General features: G+C 41.6%; 1 protein-coding gene across 1 annotated transcript; it reads right to left on the bottom strand.

The window, feature by feature from the left end:
- Positions 1-721: 721 nt before the first annotated feature.
- On the bottom strand, positions 722-3,355 carry LOC123234886 (prion protein). The gene is made up of 2 exons (XM_044660893.1): positions 2,579-3,355; positions 722-963 (listed from the first exon to the last, which is right to left on the bottom strand). Exons 1-2 carry the CDS (start codon positions 3,347-3,349, stop codon positions 928-930), a joined length of 807 nt encoding a protein of 268 aa, XP_044516828.1. The 5' UTR covers positions 3,350-3,355; the 3' UTR covers positions 722-927.
- Between the last annotated feature and the right edge of the window lie 8,520 nt (positions 3,356-11,875).

Below are 11,875 nucleotides of genomic sequence, written 5' to 3'. Positions count from 1 at the left end.
AACCATGAAGTGTTATGGAAATGAGAGTTATTATTATAAAGGAATGAGAATTGCTTCCTTGAACAACACTCACCCCCTCCAATTAAGTAACACTAAGAAACTTCTAAAATACCAAAACAATGGAGGTAAATTAACAGACAGAAAAAGGAAAAAGAAAATACAAATAGCCAAAATTGTAAATGAAAAAGCGTATTTTGGGGGAAAAAAGCCAATTTTTGTCTCCCCTCATTAGAATGTAAACTCCTTCCCAGCCAGGATTATTTTACTTTTCTTTTGTGTCCCTAATATCTAGCACACAGTTATTTGGTTAGATCTTGCTTAATAAATACATGTTGATTAATTTAAATAAAGTACAAGTCCCCTTTTGATGCCTCATCATGGTGTAAAAGTGAGTCTGGGTCCTTAAAGGCTCTGAAAAGTCCCCAAACTAGCAGGCTTTAGTCTAAGGATCAGTCTTGTTAAGTCTACTAATGTTCATCCCCAAAAGGATGGCTGTTACAGGGTGAAAGTGGGGCTAGCCTCAGGGTTAGGGATGGAGTATGGGATCTGGGCAATTAAGAAGGCAAAGAAATGCTCCAAAAAGGTTTCGCACGGAAGAGGGGCAAACAAGTATAAAAACTTAAAAGGACACCCCAACTATGAATGAGATTCCCAAAAAGAGCCATTAGCCGCTCAAACCGGTGCCTAATATTCAGTAAGAGAAGAGACTTTACAAAAGATGTCCACTTCATCTGCTGCCTGTTTGTTTAATTTTTAGTCAGATATTAAACATTTATAAATTTTTAATACATCAAAACAAATACGTGCAAAGTTACAAATCTATAAAACATCTTTATATTACTAAGTGCATGCAAATTTCAAAGACTACTTTCCCTGGTGCACTGTGGACTCCAGCGGGAGTCCATTCCGCATGGGGTGCTGTAAGCCTCAGGATATCGTTTCCATGGAATGGGCATCTGGGATCTTGGAAAGACACAGAATACACTGGATACTACTCTGGGTGACAATTGTTCTGAGCAGAATTTCTAGTTTATCCTATCTGATATTTACTGATTACAAAGATTGCAAGCCCATCAAGAAGCAAAATAGTGACAAGAAAAAGTAATAATTTATTCTATGAGAACAATTTTTTCACAACTCAAAACAAAAATCACTTAAGACAGACAGATCATCTCCCTGTCTTCTCCTCCCCTCTTCTCCTCCTTTTCTGAGACATTGTTTTTGAAGACTGGATTAAATCCTAAAAAAAACCAGGCTAGCTTCCTCCATCTGAAAGATTCTTCTTCTAATCTGACTTTAAGGGTTCATCCAGTAGTTAGTGACTGCTTTATCTTGAGACATGAAAAAAAGAAAAGAAAAAAAAGCGCTTCTTTTGTTTATAAACTCACCAAACTGTCTCATTAATTCCTAAAAAAACAACTGCAATTTAACCAGTTGCTGGTTCCTCTGGGCTAACCAGCTCCTGCCGCAACTCTTTTAACGATGCTGGCACCTTGGTGGGCTTCCAGGCAAAGGGGCCTGGCCGAGGTGCTGCCTGCCAGTCTTGGATATTTGCTAACATTGGAGCGGGCTTCCTTAGTTATCCGGGAGTGTCTGCTTTGCATTTTCATGTTCCTGGGCAGAATGCTCTGGTAGAAACGGTTTACACTGGCATTGAACAATATGTACACATCAAGATGGTCTGCGATGATGACAAATCATGCCCAAAGTAATACTACTTCCCAGGTTGTAGGCTACCCAGTCTTTGTAGCACAGGATACAGCTCACACAAGGATGCTCATTCCGCCGGTGACAAATAGACCTAGCCCCTGGGCCGGATATATTTTTGGTGCAGCTTCTACCAAGCGTGTCCCATTATAAAATTCGAGACAGTAGTCCCAGTTCTCTGTGGTGTAGCTACGCCTGATTCGGCAGCTCGAGCCTCGACCCACACGGTTGGGTGATTTCTATGGTTTGCCTAGATGGTCTCTAGTCTTTTTTTTTTTTTTTTTTTTTCCAAATGATGAAAATTGCTATTTGAAGAGGAAAATGCATCGGGATGTATTGAAATGTATGAATGAGTTCCCTAAAAATATTTAACGGGCTATGAAATCACAGCTGATAAGCCAAAGAAGAGATGGGGCTCTAAGTTAGCTAATTCTTTGTCTACTCATTTAATTGACTACAAGCAGGGAGATAGATTTAGGGGGCATTTCAGCAAGCAAAAGGGCCCATGGTTGTGTCGATTTGAAAAGTGGGGTTTGAAATCATGTCTGTTTTGGCCTTCACCTGCGATACTAAGGAAGAAGTTACCTAACGGTCTCCTCTCTGGTCAAGGATACTGACTGATATGGCATTGACCGGATGGATGCATGATCAAAGTGGTTTGGGGGGGGAAAGAGTGCCGGCCCGGCGTCTGGGCTCTGCTGCACATTCACCAGCGCTCATTAGTGCCTTAACCTACGGGGGGACAGAGAGACGGAGAAATGGGAGACTGCTGCTATTTGGGCTGCCCTTGCAGACGGAAGGACCTCCTTCTCTGCGAAGAGTAAGAGAAGAAACGTGAAGAGAGCGAACACGGGCAGGCTCTTTAGCTCACAATCAGGAAAATAAGGAAACTGAGGAGGAGGAGGGCGACGGGCGGGGCGGAGAAGAAGGCCAGGCTGTAAGCGGCGCGCTGCTCGTTCTGGTACTGCGTGATGCACATCTGTTCCACCACTCGCTCCATGATCTTGATGTCCGTCTCCGTGAAGTTCTCCCCTTTGGTAGTGGTGGTCGTGGTGTGCTGCTTCACCGTGATGTTGACGCAGTCGTGCACAAAATTGTTCTGGTTGTTGTACTGCTCGATGGGCCGGTACATGACTTGGTTGGGATAGCGATACTGGTTTTCCCGATAGTAACGGTCTTCGTAATCGTTGCCAAAGTGCATGATGGGCCTGCTCATGGCACTCCCCAGCATGTAGCCGCCGAGCCCTCCCACGACTGCCCCGGCAGCGGCGGCCCCAGCCACGTGTTTCATGTTGGTTTTGGGTTTGTCTGGTTTCCACTTCTGGTTGTAGCTGCTACCGCCTTGACCCCAGTTGGAACCGCCATGTGGCTGCCCCCAGTTGGAACCCCCTGCATGGGGCTGACCCCAATTGGAACCTCCAGGACGTGGCTGACCCCAACTGGAACCCCCAGGATGGGGTTGACCCCAATTGGTGCCACCTCCCTGAGGATGTCCCCAGCCTCCAGACTGGCCAGGATAACGGTTGCCGCCACTGTTCCATCCCCCTCCAGGTCTTGGCTTTGGTTTCTTACAGAGAGCCAGATCACTCCAGGTCATAATGAAAAGAGCCAAGAACCAGTATCCCAAGTGGATTTTCCCCATGGTAGCTGATCTGCAAAAAAGAAAAGGAAAGGAAAAAAAAAAAGAAGTCATCAGCATTCTGTTTTTTATTTTGAAACTACTAAAAGAAAAAGAGGGCCAAAAAACACAACAATGAAAACATATATGATATCCTATGATTTTTTAAAATTGTCATAATGTGATATCAAGTAGTAGGGGGGCAGCTGAGTAGCTCAGTGGATTGAGAGTCAGGCCTAGAGACGGGAGGTCGTAGGTTCAAATCCAGCCTCAGACACTTCCCAGCTGGGTGATCCTGGGTAAGTCACTTGACCCCCATTGCCCACCCTTACCACTCTTCCACCTATGAGCCAATACACAGAAGTTAAGGGTTTAAAAAAAAAGAAGTAGTAGGATGCTTATTAAAAAACCAGCAAAGACTAGCAACTTTGTATGCAAGATAACATCTATATATTCATTTGGTGTTCTTTTAGGAGAAAAATTTAAAAAGAACATTTAACCTAGTTTGGATTGTGGTAAACAGGGATTAAGCCAGCTGAAGTTTTATGGTCTAATCATAATCACAGAGGCATTGGCCCATTCTTTAGATAGCAATTCCTCATCCCTAACCATCCTCATTATGACCAAACCATTTTGCTACCTGGCCCATTTGTGCCAGAGACTATGCCCTAGAGATTGGTTGGTTTTTCTGTTTGTTTTTTGTTTGTTTGTTTGTTTGTTTTGTTTTGTTTTGTTTTTTGGTGGCAATGGGGGTTAGGTGACTTGCCCAGGTTCACAGAAAAAAGTCTGAAGTCAGATCCAAATCTACTTTTGGAATCTCTGCTCCAGGATCCTACTGTCTTGGTGATTACCTCACCTGGCTCCATTGTTCTAGGCACAAGGAGTTCTTCTCCTTTCACTTCCAGTTCTGGAGAACTACTATCAATTCACCTCTATTATGGTGCCTAGAAAGGTGTGTCCCTCTACTCTCCCAATCCCCTTTGGCTTGCCATCCCAGTAACTTCCCACAGCCCCCTCTCTGGCCTCTGTGTTGTCTCCTCTATTAAAAAAGGAAGTCTCTCAAGGGCAGAGACCATACTGGATACATATGCTCAGGCTTAAATGCTTTTTCGTTCAATCTCTTGCTCCACTTCTTATCTCCCAACCTTCACAGGAGCTTATTCCCCACCCAGGCTGCACAGATTTGCAAGCTTCCTTCAAGGAGCACCACTTTTCTTGATGCCCATCCCACCACTCCCCAGCTGCTTGCACCCTTCCTCTCCCTAGCTTGTCTTTGTGTCCTAGCACCTTGCACAGAACTTTGTGCATAGCAAATACTTGATGAATGAGAGTGACGTGCTGATCTCTCCTTCTTCTGAATTTATCATTTTTATTTTTACAACATTTAATAAAGAGAAGTAAGTCTGTTCTAATTCCATCATCTGCCTTTGATGCACCAGGCCCAGTTCTGGACACTGAAGACACAAGCACAAAAATGAAACAGTCTCTGCTCTAAAGGCACTTCCACCCTGGGCAAGGGAATTATGCTACCGTGTGCATAATAGCCCATTTCTCCAGCTAGACCGGGAGCTCCTTGAGGCAAAGCTGATTTTGCACTAGCCAAAGGGAACAACATAGTTCTGGGCATCCTGCGGGTCTTAAGTGCCTTCTTCCCGATTAAACACTGTGGCCTCAGAGTCACTAAGAGGACCAAATGGCAGAGATCATGTGTGTATATATAATATATACATACATATACACAATATATATAATATGTTATATATACATGATCACTGCTGTTTGGTGTATATGTGTGGGTATACATATACATATATATGTGTGTATATATACAAATGCATAAATATACCTACTAGCACAAAGCATTCATGACTAAGTACAATGCCCCAAATGGAAGAGTCTGCCCCGAGGGGCTTCCATTCTCCTTTCATTCCTTATTTCAGTCAGGGAAACCAACATGTGTCCAGTGACCCAGCTTCACAACCAACCTTGAGACCATCCTCGATTCTCTACTCCCTCCCACTCCCCACACCCCATCATTGACCCATTTCGCTGCTCTGCAGCATCAAGGTCCTCATTAATCTTGTGGGGACAAGCCTTCTAATTAGATTCTGCCTCCAGCCTCTGGTCTCAACAATTCATGGTCCATAAAGGATAGATCTACCTGCGTCACTGATGGGTTCAGGAAGCCTCAGGAGCTCCCTAGTGCTTCTAAGATAAAACACAGAATCTTCTGTTTGGTATTCCAAACCCTTCATAGTTTGGCTCCAACTTGCCTTTCTAAACTGATTTCACTAGATGCTCCCAACATTCTAGTCAAACTGGCCTCCTCTTCCCTAGACGTGAAATACTCACTCTTACCTTTGTGAAAACTGCCCACCTGGCCTGGAACTGTCTCTTCTCACCTGTGTCCCATGGGATCCCACCTCCCTTCTAGGCTCAGCCCAAGGGTCATCTCATAGATAAAGCCCTTCCTGATATTCCCTCTCCATTTTTGTCAATATGAAAGCTCCTTGAGGGCAGGGACTGTTTTGTCTTTCTTTTTCTTTTCAGTGGCTAGTACAGTGCCTGGTACATAGAGAAGAAAGGAAGAAATGTTTGCTGAATTGAATTCCACTGAGGAATATATAAGGCAAAGCAATTAGTTAGGGACAGAAGACTAACAAATGAAATCCCGAGTGGTTTCACACAGAAAGCAACATTTGAATGGAATTAGAGAATTCGAGGAATTCTAAAAAGTAGAAGAGAATGAGCCCTGGAGTCAAGCCATAGGATAGTTGTAGGCAGAATGTGTTGGTAAACGTTTAACAACCAGCTCTCTGGGGGGTGGGAGGGGTGGGGGGGGTGTGAGGGGAAGTATTGTGATTCAACTTTTAATTTAATCTGTATTAGTAACAGTTTATTCATCATTTTCTTAAGTCTAAAAAAATCAACAAAATAATAATTCAAGCCTTGTAGCTAATTTTTGCAGGTGTAAATGCTCACATAGAAAATTTAACATTTGGCTCTCTCAGGTCATGTTGGAGCTGGCTCCAGCACAGCAGAGCTTATGTCTATACCCGTTGTGAGGATCTGTAGGTCCTGGGTCTTAAGCTGGCTCCAGGACACCCCTGGTTGAAGGGACCTGAACCACCTAAGGGACCTGTGATTCTTATAGAAAAGCACTGGTACAAAGGAATGCCCAATATTCTCTTTGGATAACCCATTTACCTTTGCCAGCTCTAACAAGGAATCCAGAATCCTGCCAGTGGTTGGGGAGCCCAGATCTAGGCGCTCACATCTATGGAACCAAATATTAGCCTGGGGTCGGCAGCCTCTAGACAGGACACCTTGGGAAGACTTTCAGGGGATCTTGGCATTAGAAAGAGCTTCTGGGGTGGCTCAGTTTGACCAGCACCTCTTCTCCATCCTTTCCAGAGCCAACTCACATATTTCTGAACAGCTCTGATTGCTGGGAAGTGACAATCCCTCTTCAAGTTGTGGAAGTTAAAATTAATATGCAAAATACTAAATATTATTTTTATAAATATTTTATTAATAATAAACTAACAAAGAGACTAACTAAAAGATACTAACCAGTTTGCTCCCAGGAACAAAAGAGAAACTATAAAAAAATAAGTGTAACCACGCAAACGTGGAGGTAAAGGAGAGATTAAAGGGAATTTTGAGAAAACTAAGGACTTATAGGGGATGAAGTCCAAGGTTCAAAATCTCCTTTGTAGTACAGAGAAGGGGGGTCCATAGCAGTTTTTACAGGTTTTGGCCGAGTTCTGAAATCAGTTAGGAGTTTATACAAAAGCCATGGTTTTTAAGGTATGCCTTTAAGAACCCTTAAAATCCTTTTCCCTTGGGCGGCCCTTCACATACTAGAGAATGCTTATCATGTTCTGGCCAAGTCTTCTCTTTTCCAGGCTAACCATGCCCAGTTGCTTCTCCTGATCCTCCCCTGGCATGGTCTCTAGTTTCTTCACCAAACTGCTACCTTCTTCTGCAGTGGTTGGGTCACTGGTTCTAAAGTCTAGTTCGAATCTAGCTTCTGGCACTTATGAAACTGTGCCCCTGAGAAAGTTATTTAACCTCTGTCTGCCTCATTTTCCCAACTGTAAAATGGGGATAATGAGAGCATTTACCTCACAGGGTTGTTGTGAGGATCAAATGAGATAATAACTGTGAAATGCTTAGTATGATGATTGGCGTGTAATAGGAACAGGAGCTGAATGAATCTTTTTCTTTCTTCCATCATAACTGCCCCTCTGCCCCCAGATACGCATGCCCTCTTGACCAAAAGCACTTTTGATTTGTTTCATATGTATTTTATATAAAGTTATATAGGTATGTGTTGCCTTCAAGACAGACTAAGCTCTTTGAGGGTAGAAACTGTTTCATGTTTGTCTTCGTATGTCCAACAACTAGCCTAGTGATTGGTACCTCGTAGGAATTTAATGAATGCCTTGCTTGAAGTATTATGAGTATATCTGTAAAATTTTTGTTTATTTGTTTTTAAAGACATATTAATTTAAGCCTGGTATCGTGGAAAAACTGAGAGACAGAGACAAAGAAAGAGAAGGGAAAGGGAGAGAGAGAAAGGAAGGAAAGAGGGAAGGAGAGAGAAGGAAGGGAATATATTGAGAGGGAGAGAGAAGGAAGGGAAGGGAGAAGAAGGGAAGGAAAGGGGGAGACAGAAGGAAATGGGAGAGGGAAGGAGAGAGAAGGAAAAGAAATAGGGGAGAGAGAAGAAAGGGAATATATTGGGAGGGAGAGACAAGGAAGGGAAGGGAGAAGAAGGGAGGGAAAGGGGGAGACAGAGAAGGAAGGGAAGAGGGAAGGAGAGAGAAGGAAGGGAAAGAGGGAAAAGAGACATAACTTGAGTGATTGGTCCCCACCTTAAATGAATACAAAAATAGAAATCTGACAAAATTACTTTTTAATTATTAGTCCCTTCCAATGTTTACCCTTCCAGTATCCCTCTCATAAAAATAGTTCACGTAACCTGCACATATAGGACCTTTATCTTCTGCTAGTAGGTGGGTTAAAGGCTAAAAGATAAATCACTTCAAACCATCTATGTTTATACTGGTATGAACAAAACGTTTGGAGTGGGGTGAATGGGGATTAATAGAGTTATTCATTAACCTTTTTTTCACTACTTCAGGGATCAATGATCAGATCCACTGAAGCAGATTGAGCCCCCTCTCAAATTAGTAGAAGGCCTGAGTGACAATTTAAGAGGAGAATGGGGGTAGGATGAAAAATTCATCACCCTGGAGTACACTTGGCCAACCTTTCTAAATGTACTTAGATTGGTCCATGGACAGAAGATATCCAGGCCACTGCCAGGCAGGCTCTTGAGGTCTGTCCCATTCAGTTAGACCTGGCAGAAGAAATGCTCTGCTGATCTTGTCTCCAAAAATCCTTAGTTCTTTCTGTGTCATGTAGAGACATGAAAAGAGGACAGAAGGGGAATCCATGCTCCATTTATTAATTTAACAAATATAAATTAAACACCTATATGTTAGCTAATATGGGCCTTTCCCCTCTGAGATGTCCTTTCATCTACTTTGTACGTATCTTCCATGTCTCTGGTTATTTCTGTCCTCTAGTAGGATATATGCTCTTTGGGAGCCAAGAGAGTGTTTTGGGTTTTCTTTGTATCACCTGCACTTAGCATAGCACCTGACACATAGTAAGAACTGAATAAATGCTTGTTAATGACTAAATCACTAGCACTCCTTTGGGATCATTAGAAAATCCCAGTGGAGCTTTCAAAAGAGATGAAAACAACAAGCAACCAACAACGCCCCTCTGCAAACCCCCTGCTTTTTACTAATAAAATTGCGCACCCTGTCCTTCCCTTCTGCTGTCAACCTTGTTCTTTCCCCAACTTTTTTTTTATCTTTTCCTTTCCAAGGTTTTTCCCAAGCTCCCTTAATTCTTAACTTAGTGGCAATGACCAAAATTTTACCCGCCAGAGATTTACTTAAAAGGATATCTCTTTTAATTGGAAACAAGATAGATGCCCATCAATTGGGGGAAGAGTCGAGCACACTGTGGGACATGAATAATGGAATATTGTAAGAAATGACATTTGTGGTAAATTCAGAGAAGTAGGAACAGATCTACATGAATAGATGCAGAGGGAAGTAAGCAGAGCCAAGAAAATAATCCCTCTAAGAGAGGGCAGTGAGGTAGTACAGTGGATAGAGGGCCAGGCCTAGAAATGGTGGGAAGACTCAGGTTCAAATCTGGTCTCAGACACTCTCTAGCTGTGTGTCCCTGGGCAAGTCACTTAACCCCCACTGCTTAGACCTTACTATTCTTTTTAGAACTGATACTAAGACAGAGGGTAAAAGTTTAAAACAAACAAACAAACCAAAAAACCCAACATACATAATGACTACAGTAATTAAAATAAAAAAAACTCACAAAACAATTATAAGTGAAAAGACAAAAATAAAAACCAAACATGGCTCCAAAGAAGAGATATGAGAAAGCTCCCACTCTTATTCATTTGTAAATAACACTTCCATTCCATTCCTTCCAGAGTAGTTTGGAAGACTTTATACATATTTTCAGACATTTTCAATCTATCAATAGGTTGTTATTTTTTAAACCTTTACCTTCTGTCTTAAAATCAATATTAAATATTAGTTCCAAGGCAAAAAAGAGGTTAGAATCAAGTAATTGGGGTTAAATGACTTGACCAGGGTCACAGAGCTAGGAAGTGTCTGAAGCCATATTTGAATCTAGTACCTCTCATCTCCAAGCTTGGCTCTCTATCCACTGAGCTATTTCACTTCCCCTTATCAATAAGTGTTGCTCATTTTCCCCTCCTCTTCTTCCTTTGTTTCTTTAAGAATATTATTATATGGGATGACTAAGGAGGTAGAGAGATGATAGGGAGAAATTTAAACAATGCATAAATAATAGATGCAATATTTTTTATTCAAAGATATTTTAATTTTCTAAATATATGTAATGACAAATTTCAACATAGGTTTTCTGAAATTATAAGATCCAAATTGTCTCTCTCGCTCTTGTATAATTCTTCTCAGAAGGGAATGTATGTTTCATAATCTATAATGTAAAGTTTAAATTCTTTGAGAGTAACTTTAGGATAAGAAATTTTCCATCTCCCCAGAATCCAGACAATGAACCTGTTTGGAGAAGGCACCATGAAGATGCCTGAAGAACCTTCACTGGATCATGAAGATCCAAATGAACTTTGGGGTGCAGTTGACTAAACTATGGGGAGTTGAATGCATTTGTTTTGAATGTACACTCTTATGCCAAAGGGGATTGCCCCTAATTGGTTTTTTGTCAATGCCATTAGCAATCATTGGTTCATTGTTATGTTTATAAGAGCATTCGAGGAGACCAGTCTCTTGCCGCTCTTCAAGGGGGAATGTGATATTGGAAATTTGGGGGTCTTAATATTGAGATCCATGATATAAACTTCCTGTGGATGTTTAGAGGACTTGAAAACTACATTTCCCATGATTCCTCTTGTGTAGTACAGGTGGACAGGAAGTGTGATTACATAGACAGAGGTATAAAGTCTCAGAACTTGATTGGGATGTGCTCTTTCCTGCTGAACAAGCCAGGTGGGCAGAGGTAATGGCGGAGCATTTGAATTAGATCTTAGCAGGTGCATGGTTCTTTTTAATTATCAATATGGCTGTTAATAAAACCCTAATATCTTTAACAATATCCATCTATATTAATTTTATTTGTAACACTCTCTTCCCTCCCTCCTCTCATAGATGGGAAGCAATTTGATCTGGGTTTTACATAATTCAATGTTTTTAAAAGAAGTATCCACTCTTAAAATGAGGGTTATTAGTCATTTATTCCTCTGTATTACTTGGTTTAAAAATAAAGCTTTCCATAGCATGGTATAGTTGGAAAAAAAAATTTGTTCTGGAGTCAGAGGCCATGGATTCAAATGTGACACCTGATGTTTACTCTCTGTATGACTTTGGGCAAGTTGCTCAGTGTCCCTGAGACTCAATTTTCTCTTCTTTAAAATGAGGAGGTTGGCCGAGGAACTTATGAGAAAGAACACTACCCACATCCAGAGAAAGAACTGTGGGAGCAGAAACACAGAAGAAAAACATAGCATCGATCACATGGTTCAATGGGGATATAATTGGGGTTTTGATGTTAAAGAATCCCTCCACTGCAAATATGAATAACATGGAAATGGGTTTTGAACAATGACACACATATAACCCAGTGGAACTGCTCATCAACTCTGGGAAGAGGATAGGGGTGGAGTGGGGAATTGTGAATCATGTAACCATGGAAAAATATTCCAAATAAATAAATAGATAATTTTTTTTAAAATGAGGAGGTTGACCTAGATGGCTTCTGAAATTCCTTCTAGTTCGATGAACCCTTGATTTATGATTCTTCTCCTATTTGGCTATTGGAGTGATGGGAATTTTAATGAAGTGATGGGAAAGAGGAAGGAAGGAGGGCTCATTTTGTTGTCAGCTGCCATTTGTTAGGCAAGAGGAGGCTGAGTGTAGAGGTCTATGACCTAGCTAGTCCCCA

Source organism: Gracilinanus agilis, chromosome 2, assembly GCF_016433145.1.
Source record: "Gracilinanus agilis isolate LMUSP501 chromosome 2, AgileGrace, whole genome shotgun sequence".
Classification (NCBI taxonomy): domain Eukaryota; kingdom Metazoa; phylum Chordata; class Mammalia; order Didelphimorphia; family Didelphidae; genus Gracilinanus; species Gracilinanus agilis.
Note: the sequence above shows the minus strand (reverse complement) of the source record. Positions and strands in the feature narration are given on the sequence as shown.